This window comes from Cornus florida, unplaced genomic scaffold (genome assembly GCF_030987335.1).
Source record: "Cornus florida cultivar Cherokee Brave unplaced genomic scaffold, ASM3098733v1 CherokeeBrave_3.0.0_Hap2_Chr11, whole genome shotgun sequence".
In the NCBI taxonomy this organism is placed as follows: domain Eukaryota; kingdom Viridiplantae; phylum Streptophyta; class Magnoliopsida; order Cornales; family Cornaceae; genus Cornus; species Cornus florida.
In genome coordinates this window covers 113,082,075-113,098,595 of record NW_026775581.1, presented here as the reverse complement: position 1 = coordinate 113,098,595, position 16,521 = coordinate 113,082,075, and the positions used below count along the sequence as shown (strand labels likewise).

Sequence of the window (16,521 nt, the reverse complement as noted above, 5' to 3'; positions counted from 1 at the left end):
AAATTTCAATTTTTATAATCTGATGAAATGATTTGATTATTAAACCGTTCTTTTATAAGTCACTTATTTCTTCTTTTATGATGAAATTGTTTTTCCTATATGTTACTGTTGGTATTGTGTGAGTTTAGCTGACTCATATTGCCCATCTTATTGTAAACAAAATGAATTGATACTGCATTATTTAATTTGTTAACTTTCCGTTAAAATTGCCGGTTTCGGAAGGTCTGAATATTAACGGCAAGTGCAACATTGGAATATATATATATATATATATATATATATATATATATTTTGCACATTGGTGGAAAGGTTGCCCAAAGAGTAAAAGGAATTCGAGTCAGTTTCACAAAGACAAAAAAATTCCAGAAGGGTGTTTTGGATTAAAAGGTACATAATGGTGTTTTAGACAATAAAAAAATATAAATAATATTTTAGTAACAGTTAAACCTAATACTATGAAAAAGTTAATATTTTTTAAAATATACAAAATTAAATAGTAAAGTTTTAAATTTTCCCATAGAAAATGAGCGACAGCCCCATTAAAAGCCTCATCATCATCAGATACAGTATTAATTAGGGTAGAGCATATAAACGGACCTCACACAGTGGGATTAGATAAATAATATCTTAGTGGGGGCCACTTAATATTCAGACCTTCCGAAACCGGCAATTTTAACGGAAAGTTAACGAATTAAATGTCCTTAAACCACTTTGGTCTTAACTAAATAACTTTCTGGGCATTTTCCGAATTACCGCTGACTTAGATTTTTCGTCTCTCTCTCTCCGTCTGTCATTGCAGAGAAAGGATGGAGAACTGGTCTCTCAAAATTCCATCAGCTCTTCTTGCAGGAAAATAAAAGATCATTATCTGTTTGTTTACAAGGAAAGCAAAAAAGGGGTAATTTGCGTTGCCCCAGAAATTTATTTCCTCGTTTTCAGGGAAATTGAGTTCTGGGTGTTATTTATTTATGATTTCTAAACTGAGGATTGCTTGTTCTTTTTCTTCTGATGACCGTTTGAAGCCATGATTGGGAAATTTTAGTTGGTGCTTGGAAAGTGAAGTCCGTGAGTGTTTCACTTGAATTTTTATTCAAATGGGTGGAAGAAAGAAAAGAAATTTTAACGTGAATGATGCTATAGATTTTCTGAACCACTTAATGGAGGAAAAACCTCGTCTTTCTTTTGTAATTCCCTTGATATTAGTTTTTTGGGTTGTTGAGAAATGGGTTTTTTCTCTCTCCAATTGGGTTCCACTTGCCGTTGCCGTCTGGGCAACTATACAGGTAATTCATCTGTGATTCCATACGTCTATTATGTGCGTGTATGTGTTGTATCTATATGTGTCTATATATATATATATATATTTCTCTGAACTGGGCTTTTAGTTCTTCAGTGTTAGATGTGTTTACTTCATGAAACCATGCTTATTTTTTTTTATTTTTTATTTTTTTCATATTTCTATGACTACAAAAATTTGAGTTTGCAAAGACTAATCTCATTATTGGTTTGAGCTGTGGTGTTTAATTATTGGGTAGAGTATTTCTTTTTCTATTGTCCCCTGTTTTTTTATCTTCTGATCGGATGGTGTAAATCTTGGATTTTGATTTTCTACTCTTACGCAATTATGTTTCTTTCAGTTGCCATAAGGGCATTATCACGAACACTGGAAATTTGATGTCTGATGTATCTTTTCATTATCTATTATTGTTTATTATTTGTTTTTTTCCTCTTTGACTGTGAGTGTGATCTTCATTACTGAATCGAAGGGGGGTTAATTTGTGTTAGAAATTTGTACAGAACTAACATGAGATGTCAACTTTTTGATCTGCAGTATGGTGGTTACCAACGGCAAATCATTGTAGAAGACTTGAATAAAAAATGGAAGCAAGTCATACTACACACATCGGTAGATTTTCGTTTCACTTTTACTCTACTTTCCATCTTTTGATTGAGCCTCCATAGTTCTGACTTCACATCTTTTTGCATATTTGAACAGCCAACAACACCATTGGAGCACTGTGAGTGGCTGAACAAGCTACTAATGGAAGTTTGGTCCAACTACTTTAACCCAAAGCTTTCTATAAGGTTTTCATCTCTTGTTGAGGTGACTATTGTGATCTCTAATTCAAGTGATAGACTATTTTTGCTGTACTCTCTTTTTAGAAAATTTTCCCATCCTTGTTGTTTGGTTCAGAATTCAGCTACTGGAAAAGAGATTATGTCCAAATAGAAGAGAGAGAGGATGGAGTGGTGAGGAAGAGGGAGATGTGTTCTGTAACCACTAACCATAACCACCTTTATTTACACTTGAAATTTACCCCCCTTTTCATCAGATTTGTTCGAAATAAATTTTATAAATATTAGAATAAATGGTATAATAACTGTTGACTGAACATTTCTCATTGTTCTCTGTACTAGTAGAATTACTATTGCAATTTTCTTGTTAGAACTATTTGCACCTTTAGGTGGATTAGGTGGTTTACTTCAGTCCTTCAAACTATATCTACTGCGGAAATCCGGTTAATGTTCATCCCTAATACCCATTAGTGCATCCTCAATATTAGTTACTGAAATAAATAATGCTAAAATTTCTGTAATTATTTACAAAATGGTTTTATCTGAGAACAGCTGCTAGACTAACTTTGAGATGAATCTAAGTTTGCCCAATTTTGGTCGGATTAGGGGTATTGAAGCCTTGTTATTTCAACTTGTTTTATGATATGTCGAATTTAGATTTATCAGCTATTTGTTTAATTTTTTGTTTTTTTTCTTCTGAATATGTGTAACTAGATTGAACTTCGTGCTGATGATAAGTACAAATTAAAGCGTTCATGTGTACAACTATTTAGTGGAAGCAGTCTTATGGACTAATTCAGTTTCTTAGTTCAAAATTACCTTAACTAGTCCTCAAACTCCCACTTATGTTTCTTGGTGATACTAACTGTCCTTTCATACGTGGAGCATGCACATTCCTCTGGTACATGTGTAACATGCTAGATCACATCTTTTTTGATCCAATTAAGATATATCTGAAGTTTATTCAATAAATATGACTAACGTGGGGGTAGGGGGGTGTTTAGTACCCATGGCCATGGAGCCTGTGCTCTCCTTAAGGTCAGGCCTATATTGTGATAAAGTTTTACATTAAATGGATCTCCATTTTACTTATTTTGTCCTCAAGGGGGTATATTGTCATTCTATCTTGTCCTATGAATTCTCTTTTTCCTTTTCTTCGTATTTGCTTAAACTAGATTGGTGGGCAATAATTCCCAGAAGGAAATATATTTATTCTCTCTACCATCACTTGTGTTACAAAAGAAGAAAATGTCATTGTGTAAAACATAAGAACAGGAGTTCTTTTAGTTAATTAAATCTTTTTTTTCTTTTTTCTTTTTTTTCCAGAATCGGTTAAAGCATCGGAAGTCAAGGCTTATTGTAAGTTTTCTAGTTTCTTTTTCTATTTTTGGTATTGTTGAAGAAATTATAGCTGTAAATTGTTGCTTACAAATATTTTAGCTTTTACTGAACCAAAGCCATCATTCTTGTAGGAAAGAATTGAATTGCAAGAATTTTCATTAGGTTCATGCCCCCCTAGCTTTGGGCTTCATGGGACTCGATGGTCAACTTCAGGTGATCAGGTTCGGTATCTTGTTTACTTATGAAACATTATTCTTATACTACTTCCCATTGTTTAAGTCAAGAACAAGTTTTTTTTTGGTGAAACATCAAGAATAATTTGTAATCTCATGAAACCACAGTGGTTAAAATTAAGAGGTAGAATGATATTAGGAGGATAATATTCTACCTTATTTCATTTTTTCTATTGTTAGATAGTTTAGTGCCATTTCTAATTATTTTTTTTCTCCTTGATTTTCCTATAATATACATGTATAAAACTATCAACCTTGTTGTGATGTTAATCTCTTTTAGCATAACATTACAGTCCTTGCACATTAATCACTCAATAGTTAGGAAAAAGTCAATTTATGTTTGATCCACTTTTAAAGATTATAAAAATTTATCTCTCTTTTTAAAATAAATATATCTTATGGTTTGCCCATGCACCATTGTATACCCTCATATATGTTTCCTCTAGATATTTCTTGAATTAATTCATCCATATGCTCCCAAATTGTGCTTTGGAGTGTTCAGCTAGCCCTACTTGGGGTGTAAAAGATAAGGCACTAGGTGTGGCAGGGCAGAGTTATATGTGTTCACATATGTAGTTATCAATAAATAAATAAATAAGATGTGCATATATGTGTACAAGTTGATTATATGAATAATTCCATCTCTTTGGATTACTGGTTGTTATTTTCTCATCTTTGCTGAGGAAAATGGGTATGGAGATGCTAGTTGTATACAACTATACACTAGTGGCATATCTTCGTGGTTAGTGTCTTAAATAAGAACTGAAAATAGTGCAAACAAAGACATTGAAAGGGAAGAATTTGAAAAAGGAACAAAGTGGACTTGTAAAATCAAAGAATAGGCAAAATGGAAAATGAACTTCAGTTCAAGTGAAACAGTCACCTGACGAAAGTGAAATACGAATTGGTATGGCTGGAGACTTATGTGATGAAATAGTTAACACATAAAACTTTATTCATTCACTGGTGATGGTCTAGAAAAATTGTCCACTATCTAACAAGAAGCGGTGTAGAATAGGGCACACTGGCACAACATGGATATGAGATTTTTGATAGAGCAGCCTCAAATAGCTGCAATATAACATAGGTCACCGACATGCATTTAGTTCTTGACAAGGACCATAAGAAAAAGACAGAATTGTTCTCATAATATAGATTATAAATCATTGCTCGTTGATAGTTTTATTTTGATGATATGTTTCTTACTTCCTATCAAGTAATGAACTATAATCATCATCATATATACATGATCCTTTGATTCTTTTGTGTGTGTGTGTATCTAATGAAAGAAGCTCACAACAATAATACTTATGTTGACAGAAAATCATGCGCTTGGGGTTTGACTGGGACAGCACTGACATGAGTATCATGTTGCTCGCTAAGGTGGCAAAGCCATTCACGGGAACTGCTCGGATAGTCGTAAACAGCATTCATATGAAGGGTGATGTATGTAAACTATATATTTTATTTTCCCCCTCTGGTTTGCTTCCTTTATAGTTGTTAACTTGAAATCCTAAAGTCACATCTAATTAAACTGAAGAACAATTGACGTTCTAACTTTTTATGGTTCTTTTTGTGGAAATGGATGGTGCATTAATAGAGTTTATACATTCTTAAACTAAAACCTTCTAGATAATTTCATCTTCTATGAGTTTTCTTTTTTACTTCACTTTTCTATGGGCCATGTAACCATTTTCTTTAGGGTCCGTATGGTTAGCGTCAAGTAACCAGAAAGGAAAAGAAAAGGAAAATATTTAAACTTTTTGGACGTTTGGTTAGAGGGAAAGGGAAAGTTTTGGAGAAAGTAGGATTCCCGCTTCTGGAAATTTTCCTCAAAAATTTATGTGCATAAAACACGCAAAAGTTGTGCACTTTATATAATACTTTCCTACACTTTATATATTACTTTCTTACTATACCCATGTTAGTCGTCTTTCTTGATCTTCACTTAATTTCACTGACTTCATTGAAAAAAAGTGTTTATTTCTTAATTATTACTAATTTAATTGTTTATATGATCATGTATTACTAATTTAATTGTTTGTATTTTTATGTGTGCATCCAAAATTAATTTATTTTTTCCTTTAATTATTGAATTTTTTTCGAAAGGTCTTGTGTGTGTGGTTTTTTTTTTTTTTTTTTTTTTTTTTAAGTTGGTACTCACACACACATGCCTCCACCGAGGCTTGAACCCCAGACCTCCCTTTGGGAAGTAGGAGCCCGGTACCGCTAAGCCACTGGCTTGTTGGTAAGATATTTTTCGAAAGGTATGAAATAAGTAAGATATTTTTTTCTATAATTGATAATGAGTAAGAGTTATTATATATATACATAACTATTTGTTGATAGCAAAAGTGTTTGGTGAAACTAGTCTACATTTTTTTAACACAATTCGTTTCATACCTAACATCAAACATTATCTTGAGAAAGTTAAAAGTCAGTGCATGACTTTTAATTTTCTCAACCTTGTCAGAAAGTTGTAATTAGATATAATTAGATATATAATATCCAATTACATCATTTACAAATAAATAATAAATATAAATAATAAATAATAAAAATAAAACTAAGAAAACGAATTCTTGAACTCTGTTTGTCCACTTTACCAAAAGCTTATTTTTGTTACCTTAAAAAATAAAAGATTGAGAATTCAAGTCTACATAGGATGATAGGAACAAGTGAATATATATATATATATATATCACATACTATTCTATTCCATATTTCACTATTTCCTTGCTAAAATAAATAATTAAGTATAAATAATATTCATCTAACATAAATTTATTTATTTATTTTCTTAGTATTTAAAATTATAAGGGTATTTTCGGTAAGTAGAATCATTTTCTTTTCCTTTTCATGGTATCCAAACAAAAAAAATAATATTTTCTCACAACTTTCTTAAAAAAATTTCCTGCCAACCAAATACATGATGGAAACTTGATTTTCCTTTCTTTCACTTCACTTTTACTTTCCATAAAATTTTCCGTCTAACCAAACCGAACCTTAGGCCCTCCCCTTTTATGTGGGACTATTACTGCCTTTGTTACCTGCTTCCTGAGACAACATGATCGAGCTCCTGATTGTCTTCTCTGCGAACTTCAACATAGTTACAGCGATGAACATGATTAAGCTTAATGACAGACTATTTGGTTGTTAAAAATACATATCAAGTTATCAGCCAGGTGATTTATCATCAACTATTAAAATTCTTGCATTGTTATCTAGGTCTAGCTGTAAATCTGCAGATTTCTCTCTCCTAGATTATCACTTCTTCTTTTTCCTAGTCAAAGTGGAATTTGTTTTTTAAAATTTTTATAAATATAACAATATAATGTAGATTTGTGAATATTGTCGTTTCTTCTCTACACTTCGTGCAAAAATATAGAAAAACTTGTAAAGACTAAACTAAAAATGATATAGTGACAAGCAGGGTCGAACCACACATTCAAGATTTAAACTCTTGAACTCAAAATCAAAACCAAAATTCAAGGAAGAAGAACTTTTAAATCAATTTTGAATTTTTAAGAAAATAATGAAAATAAAACTAGAATTGAAGGGTTGTAATCAAATAATGGAAAAATCTCAAGGGAAAGAATCCACCCCACGGCTCAATATAAATAAATTTTTATATTTCTTATATGATTTTTTTTTTTTCTCAAGCAAATCACTTCACCGGTCCAATTACAACTTGGAAAGATAAAGGAAAATATAACATTAAATACCAGTTGCTTATATGAGAGAACACTTTTTATTTAATCTGTTTTAGCTTTGCTAAAAAAAAATGCAAATAGAAATAGGCATTCTTCGTAATACCATTACTTAGCAAACACGAAAAACCCTCCCTCTAAAATTTTCACATAAAAATATCAGAATAAAAGAATATAATCAATGCTCTCAAGAGAAAATTTCATAAAAGAAATAAACTAAATTTACTTATATTTCAGCCATGGTGGCTTCATCACTCCCTTGAGAGGAGTGTTTAAGCTAGCATACTAATAAGAAAATAATAAGAAAACAAATAGAGAAATAAAAACACTACATATGTCCTTATTTATAGAGTTTAGAATGGAACAATTAGAAGGGGAAAATTCTAATTACAGAAGTGAAAATAAAATAAAATAAAAATATATAAAATCTTTCTAAAATCTTGCTGCTTTCCAATTTGGAATTATATGCTTTCCAATTTGGCTTGATATGCTTTCCAATTTGGCTTGATCTTTGTTGATTTGATGGAAAAGCCAATTTTGAATTTGACTTTGACTGATCGTGTAATCTCATATTTTTGCTATTTTTGTCTCTTTTCTTCTCATTTGGAAATCAGCCCCTATAAAACATGAAAAACAAGGATAAACATATTTATGTATTATAAAATACTCTGTATTAATTAATCATTTATTATTGAGTACAAAATAGCAAGTTTTGTGCACTTATCACAATAGTGTACAAGAAAACAAGTAGAGGCATACCCCTACAAATGCAAAACCAACCAAGTCCAAAGCAAGCAGCATTGGACTAAGAGAAGAAAACAACATCAGTGTATGTTAAACAAAACACATAAATCTGGGAACAACAGACCAGAAATACCGAACACCTCCCAGCAAATCAATTTAGCCACTTCTTCAGCAGCTCTACATTTTCCTTCATGCATCCTAAGATTTATCTCTCCTAGATTATTACTCTTCCTGTTTCGATAGTTGCCCAAATGAACAGTTCATTGAAATGGTGTTTTAGGTAAGAGAAAGTGTTCAATATGAGCACTTCATTTATTTTGAAGTAACAATGTAGCAAATGGAACATAATACAAGTCTTATATACATAAGCAAATTATATTCTTATTTCCAAGATAAACTTCTAGCATACCCCTTTTGTTGGAATCATAATCGTTTGGGGTTCATTATTATTGGGGAATCTTAGTGGATGGAAATGGGATTATGATATTTAATCTCTCATTCCTGTGTACCAAACAAGGCCTTACTGATTGAAGTTTATATAACATGGGAAAATGTGATATGATGCCTTGTCTCATTAGGTTGTATTGACACTATAGCAAGTGTAGATCTTGTGTGGAGAGATGAACATTATATAAATCGTAAACTCGAATTGCAGTCTGTTTATTTTTAATGAAGCCATGTTTTTTTTTCCTAGTTTAATGAAGCCATGTTGAACACTTCATATTAAATCAGTTAGTTGCTTTATGGCTTGGAGGTGTTAGGTTTAGGTAACAATTTTCAACTTTAGAGACTAATGTCTCAACAAGTGAGATATCCATGGAAAAGCGTGCTCTATGTTATGAGAAAGCTTGTGAATTTAAATGGGTTTGGGCCTTCTTCAATCGACTGAACATAGGTTCTATCCAAATGACTAAGAGTGTTTAATGATCATTCCTTTCTTCGAAATTTTGTTGTTTCTTAGTTATCGTGCTTTATTTGGCTTTCCATTTTTGATAACTTTATTTTTTTACTTTTACTCTGCTCTCAGAATCTAGAGCGCATTGCCATTAACAATACTGATTGTAATGCATGTATGAAAATTCAACAGTCATATTTCACTAGATATATCTAACTGTCAATGGTTCTCTAATTTACATTTTACAGCTTCTCTTGATGCCAGTTCTGGATGGAAAAGCAATTTTGTACTCTTTTGTTTCAACTCCTGATGTGAGAATAGGTGTTGCATTTGGCAGTGGTGGAAGCCAATCTTTACCAGCAACAGAACTGCCAGGTGTTAATTCTTGGCTGGTAAATCTCTAAACTGATTAAATTAGAAACTTGAGAAAAGAACGGTTCTGTCAGCATGGAAATCCCGATTTCCTTCTTGTGTTTTGACTTGACGCATTACATTACTTTCTTGCAATCTTATTGTCTTTGATAAGTATGATACAAAATTGATGCAGATTGGCAGCATTTTGTTTCACAAAAGATTATTTCTGAAATTTGGTGTTGGGAAACTTTTGGTGTTCATTCTTTGAGCATGAGAAAATTGATACTTAGATGAAATAATTTCTTATCATTTTCCGTGGGGAAAACTCGATTCTGTTATTCTTTGTTCGATTGCTTAGATGATGGAGAGAATACTATATGATGATGGAATTATAGTTTCTAGGTAACAAGTTTGTTCAAGGCATTTGTTCCCTAGGAACATAAGCCTAGTTTTTTTGTTTAATTATTTTGGGTAATAGTTATGGAAAATAGGATGGTTAATATACTTAATTGATATATGTGTTCCTCTGATGATAGTAGGCAGTAGTTTACCACTGTCATTTTCATTGTGATAAATGGCTCATCAAACTGTGTGGATCCAATCATGTGTTTACAACCAAAACAGAGCCTCATGGTCACTTTCCAGTTAAATTCCAGATGATATGACATGCTTTTCTTTGTTGCAGAAGCCAATCTTTTAAAACTGAATTGCTGATGAATCAGGTTTTCTTCTCACAGGTCAAACTTATTACCGACACTTTAGTCAAAACAATGGTTGAACCTCGCCGTCGCTGTTTCTATTTGCCATCAGTAGACTTGAGGAAAAAGGCTGTTGGTGGCATACTTTCTGTGACAGTCAATTCAGCAAGCAAACTTTCTAGGAGTGACTTGAAAGGAAACTCTAGCAGGAGGCAGCAGAGCTCTGTTATAGATGGTAGTTCAGACGAGCACCTTGATAACAAAGATATACAGACATTTGTGGAGGTTGAACTTGAAGAGTTAACCAGGAGAACAGATGTGAGACCAGGATCAAGTCCTAGATGGAATTCAACGTTCAATATGGTTTTACATGATGATACAGGAATTCTTCGTTTCCATCTTTTTGAATGCACCCCAAGCAGTGTGAAGTTTGACTATCTAACTAGCTGTGAGATTAAGGTACTGCCTTAAAGCACGCTAACGCTAATTTTGTCTCCAATTGTTGACATGAACCATGGCTTTCAGAGTTTTCCGGTTGATGGTTTCTAGATGATGATACTAACATGCATTTCAACATGTGTGTGCATATCAAGTATAAACCACAAACCAGTGCATCGTAATTTATCATTCGTAAATGATGTCTCATAATGCTTTACCACAAAAATTGGTACCATAAATTTATCATTCATGCCATAAACTTAATTGTGGAAATTTTTTTTTTTTTTAGCAACTATTAGAATTTAGAAGTACTACAAATCATAAATTGGTGAGTACAACAAGAACATGTCTGGTCCCATAACTCATAAGGACTGCTTATCCGAACACCCGTTAGTGACTATATCTCCATCCTTCTCTCTCTCTCTCTCTCTCTGTGGTGTTACTATACTATATTGTTTGTCATCAGCTAATATAATTACATCTCTGGATGGATGAGCAGGTCAAATATGATGCAGATGACTCCACAGTATTTTGGGCGATAGGACCCAAATCCAGTGTGATAGCCAAGCATTCTGAGTTTTGTGGGAAGGAAGTCGAAATGGTTGTTCCATTTGAGGGAAGTCAGTCTGCAGAGGTATGATCTGCTGTTACCGCATTTATGAAATAGATGCTGAATTAGTGTTCTCTCATCATTTCTGCAAGAAATCAGCAATGATTTGATGCTGATTTTTAATTATTACAAGATTTAATGGCTAACATGTGAAACAATTATTATTATATTAGCTCTGTCACAATTCGAATTATTTTCATATAATTCTTTCACAATCATTTTTCTTGTCTCACTGATTTTTTTCCCATTGTTTGGTCTCGAAATTTTGAACTTGTTACAAGGTTTCTACAAACTTCTATTCTATTTTATTTTGAATGAAAATGGATGCTATAATAGCCCCATATAGACTACAAAGTGCAACTGCTTTTATTTATTTCTTTTTAAATGAATTTTGCAGTTGACAGTGAAACTGGTTTTAAAAGAATGGCAGTTTTCTGATGGTTCACATAGCATAAACAGTTTCCAGCTCAGCTCCCGTCAATCACTTAATGGTTCATCAAATTTTCCGTCTAGAACTGGAAGAAAAATTTATGTAACTGTTGTTGAAGGAAAAGACCTTGTTGCAAAAGACAAATTTGGGAAGTGTGATCCTTATGTTAAGCTACAGTACGGGAAGGTATATTGCTCTTTTTCCTTTATAAAAAAAGTATTCAAATTCGAAATATATCTCATTTGCTGGAAAATGCCCATTATGAATACGCCACGTAATGTATGAACTTGGGTCATCGAGATAGAGTTTTTGTGGTTATCAAAAAATTAATGATGTACTTACTGGATAACTTACTGTTCAACTCTAACAATGCTGTGAACCTTCCTTTCAGGCTGTCCAGAGAACAAAGGCTGTCCCACATGCTTCTAATCCTATTTGGAATCATAGGTTTGAATTTGACGAGATAGGAGGTGGTGAATATCTTAAGATTAAATGCTACAGTGAAGAAACATTTGGAGACGACAACATTGGTAGCGCACGGGTAAATTTGGAAGGACTCATAGAAGGGTCACCTAGGGATGTATGGGTCCCTCTTGAAAAAGTGAATTCAGGAGAACTGCGGCTTCAGATAGAAGCTTTGAGAATTGATGACTATGAAGGATCCAGGGTATGCTTTAATAAACATAAATCATGTCCATGATTAAAATATGATATATAAAATGTTAAGTAAATATTGTACTCCTAACCTGAAAAAGTTTAAAAGAAGGATATATTGGGTGTCTGTGCATACATTTTTATGTGCATGGTGTGCTAGTTGTGGCAATTAGAGGCTTGGCCTGCCAAATTTAAAGGCTGGCTCAGAAGTATAAACTAATGCAAGGCCAAATTTTGGAAATATTTCTACATGAACCTCATTAGTTCATGCATAATTCTAGCTTAGGTGGTAATCTTAGCACATAATAAAGAGGCACAAGTCCAACCTTTTGAAAGTACTATCATTTTAGAACTACTCAACCAGTCGAGACTGGCTGGTTTGGCTTCATTTTTTTTTTTTCCTAGTTGGTACTCACACACACTTGTCTTTTTTGAGACTTGAACCCCTGACATCCCTTTGGCTTCATGTTTTTTAAGAGGGTGAGCTGAAGCTTTGATCCAAGTCAACTTGGGTTGGAATCCAAGTATGTTATGAAAGTAATGGCCGACTCATCCCAAATGAACCCTTCACCCAGTCCAAAATTATTAACCCTTCACCCAGTCCAAAATTATTTTTTCTTTTTAACATCTGTGTCTCTGTGCACGCACACATGTGAAGGTGGTTAATGGACACTCAAGCTCATTTGTGAAAATTAATCTGGTGTCTCTTCTTGATCATGTTCAGGGTTCAAATATAGGTTTTGGCAATGGTTGGATTGAACTTGTTCTTATTGAAGCAAAAGACCTTGTTGCTGCTGATCTAAGAGGAACAAGTGATCCATTTGTGAGGGTTCAGTATGGAAACATGAAGAGAAGAACAAAGGTTAGCAATCCTGTAATTATAAAATATAACCACAAAATTTTCTAGCAGAAACATATTCTTCTAGCTTCCAATATGGTTTATCCTCTAAGATAATTTCGTGATAGCATTTCTCATGACAAGGATAATGGCCATTGTCAAACAAGATTCCATTGCCATGTTTTCCATGTTAGTTTTTTTGTTATTGATTTTAGTATTTCTAGTTTATAATTGCCTGTGATTCCACTGTGCTTTACTTTTCATGATACCAACGCTTGGCTTTGCACGAAAAAACTCAATACCAAAAGTCATAATGATGTGTGTAATTTTGACCATTTGATGTGAAAACTCTATGTGATATTCTTTAATTGAATTTCTCATTCATGTTTAGCTTGAGTAACTATGTTATATGGACTTGGATGTGTGTCAGGTGTGACTGTGTTGAAGCATTGAATTTATCAAAAATTAACCTATGGACATATGAATGCAGCTAAATATTCATATTTTAATAATTTTTTTAGAGGGTAAAAAATGTGTAAATATGGAGAATTCAACATTAGCATTTAACTTTGTTTTAAACTGATAATATAACAGAGGAATTTGAAAAGAGAAAATTCTAGAGTAGTTGAATTATTAGATATACTTGGGTAGGTGCATGTCTTATCAGAGAGCACTCATACCCAGGTATTGTGTGTCCAATACGGGTGCTTCATGTATTTATGAGAGTCCATATAACTTGGTGTGTTCAGAATTTCTATGTCATCCAATCATCCTAATCTTTTGTGTCTCGCAGATTTGTCATCAGGAGTTTCTATTGTATTGTCTGATCTTTCAATTTGATGGCATCCATACAAAGCAAGTAACGTGTGCTTATAGAATTTGAACATTCATACAAAGCAAGTAAAATGTGGTTAGAGAATTAGAACATTCATATACCTTAGTCATGGCCAGTATAGGAAAAACTAAAGTGGTTACTTGATAGTGATAGTATAAGATGTATCACACAAGTTTGTTTGTTGCCTTTTGATATTACTGTTGGATATATCACTACTTCCTTCAGTTGTTTTGCATTTGTTTTTAAATTTTTATTTTTTATTTTATTTTTTTCCCTTGCAGATTATGTTTAAAACTCTGAATCCGCAATGGAACCAGACCTTAGAATTCCCTGATGATGGCAGTCCCCTGGAGTTGCATGTGAAAGACCATAATGCTTTGCTGCCTGAATCAAACATAGGTGATTGTGTCGTAGAATATCAGAGGTTGCCTCCAAACCAGATGTCTGACAAGTGGATACCCCTTCAAGGAGTAAGAAGAGGAGAAATCCATGTTCAGGTTACAAGAAAAGTTCCAGAACTACAGAAGAGACCAAGTTCATCCTCTGAACCATCCTCAACCAAATCACACCAGATTTCTAGCCAGGTAAGGACGCGTCTTTGAATTCCTTGCATGTGTGTCATGTGGTGCAAATGGTAAAATCTTGGCATGCAAGCATGAGAGAGCCTGTCATTTTGGTGCATATCTCATACATGCAAGATTCCGAGTTTTCATAACAGTTTGAAATATAACAAGCATGGTCAAAATCAGCGATAAACTGTTTTATCTTTATAATTCATGATCGATAATAGAGTATAATACTTGACTCACTTGGAATTGTCAAGATATTCCCGAATTGCAAGATTTGCTGCTTTCTCTCTAACATGCATAAATCATATACTGGGAATAGGCTCATCAGATATTGGCCCATCCAATAAACACTAATTTTCCCATCCTGAATTTCATTTTTTACTTTTTCCTTGTCAATACCAAAGACCTTGCAGGTTTTCATCTCTTTTCTTGAATTTTTTACGGTGCTTTCTAAATTAATTTTTATTTAATGTAGACCATCTATTTGTACATCGAATGAGGGCTATAGTTTTTCATGCATTGTCATAAATCTATTCCAAGCAAAGTGACCATTCGTCATAATAATGACGAGTTTAAAGACCATTTGTCACAGCCTCCCTTGTCTTACACATTTTTGCTCGAAATGGTTTTGACAGATGAAACAAATGATGATCAAGTTTCACTCTCTCATCGAGGATGGGAATCTTGAAGCACTGGAAACATCTGCAATGGAGCTGGAAAGCCTCCACGAAATGCAAGAAGAGTACGTGGTGCAGCTTGAGACAGAGCAGATGCTTCTACTCAACAAGATAAGTGAGATTGGTCAGGAAATCCTAAACCCATCACCTTCCCTTAGCAGAAAATCATCCACTAATTGAACCCTTGATACCAATTTCATCTATCGAAAATAGTTGTATTTCCACTATATCCATTACTAGTAGCAAACAAATAACGCTTCAAGATCAAGAAGGATTTCATTGTTTGCGAGTGTCATGCTATGTGAATGTATTTTGTATATGAATGAATATTTACCAGCTTTTTAGCTATGAAAAAAGAAATGAAATGAATGAAATGCCCTTAAATATTTCATGGTTCTGAGAAATTTTTAGGAGTCTTAAAAACTGTATCATTTTTTGTACTGATATTTATTGTTAAGTTGAAATTCTTTTTATTTGCAACTGAATATTGATTGGGCCGTGGCCCGTGGGGAAGAATATTTTAACTCATCTGATTTCTGGTCATTAAGATGCTAGAAATTGTGGCAAAAAATAAAAAATAAAAAAACTAGAAATTTTTATATAATACAAGATTAAAACATACTACAATTATAAATAAGAATTTGATGAGATGCATTGTGTGTGTGAAAATAGGAAAATCAGCTGACTAAAACTCCCGTGACATGAAACAACAGTTTTAAGAGAATTACAAAAAAAAAAAAAAAAAAAAAAAAAAAAAAAAAAAAAACCACCTACCCCCACATTTATATGAATTCAAAACCTCTTTTTTTTTTTCTTTTTTTTTTTTTTTGTTAAATCAGTTATGAGATTACAGTTCTTCACAATTTGCTAATCAAATGAATTGGCTTTAATTTTTTTTTTTTAAAAATTAAAATAAAAAAATAGAAAATGGAATCCAATAGGCTCCTAGTATTTGGCAAATTTTATACTACCTGCTTGCCACAATATTTTAACATGCTAAGGGCCTGTTTAGTAACAGGAATTAATTATTGATTTCAACTGTCAATTCCTAAAATAGGAATCAAAAGTTAAAATTATGTCTAATAAAGTAATTCTACTTTTCAACAGTAAGAAAATACTTTCTCTATTTGTGAAGAAAAAAAAAAAGTGCCAATTTGATACTTTCTCTAATTTCTATACTGTAGACCGAAATTGTTTTCTATAATGTAGCTACTTATCCCACCAAAGCCCCCTTTCTTCCTCCACTTATCCCATCAGACGACCGACGCCACGCCACTGCAATTTTGGGTTCGGGTGATCAGTGACCGGCGATCGGCGACGGAGGGGATCCGTAAACCCTAGAAAATTCTTTGTAAAGGTGCTTTCCATCCTATTGAAAATTTGAAGTTTATAGACTCAAGATCTTTCGATCGTAACACG

At 33.0% G+C, this 16,521-nt stretch overlaps 1 protein-coding gene across 1 annotated transcript; it reads left to right on the top strand.

Moving 5' to 3' along the window:
• Positions 1 to 727: 727 nt before the first annotated feature.
• On the top strand, positions 728 to 15,491 carry LOC132285804 (uncharacterized). Its single transcript, XM_059788030.1, has 14 exons — positions 728 to 1,283; positions 1,832 to 1,906; positions 1,997 to 2,104; positions 3,403 to 3,435; positions 3,549 to 3,638; positions 4,971 to 5,096; positions 9,248 to 9,391; positions 10,091 to 10,510; positions 10,989 to 11,123; positions 11,497 to 11,715; positions 11,921 to 12,196; positions 12,908 to 13,045; positions 14,138 to 14,440; positions 15,061 to 15,491. The coding sequence occupies exons 1-14, from the start codon at positions 1,095 to 1,097 to the stop codon at positions 15,280 to 15,282; spliced, it is 2,478 nt and encodes an 825-aa protein (XP_059644013.1). The 5' UTR covers positions 728 to 1,094; the 3' UTR covers positions 15,283 to 15,491.
• The last annotated feature ends 1,030 nt before the right edge of the window (positions 15,492 to 16,521 follow it).

Excerpts from the sequence above, each read along its gene's own strand:
- LOC132285804 (XM_059788030.1), top strand. The coding sequence starts at position 1,095 with ATGGGTGGAAGAAAGAAAAGAAATTTTAACGTGAATGATGCTATAGAT. Across the intron at positions 3,639-4,970 it reads GGTCAACTTCAGGTGATCAG|AAAATCATGCGCTTGGGGTT; the intron begins GTTCGGTATCTT and ends TTATGTTGACAG. Across the intron at positions 12,197-12,907 it reads ATGACTATGAAGGATCCAGG|GGTTCAAATATAGGTTTTGG; the intron begins GTATGCTTTAAT and ends GATCATGTTCAG.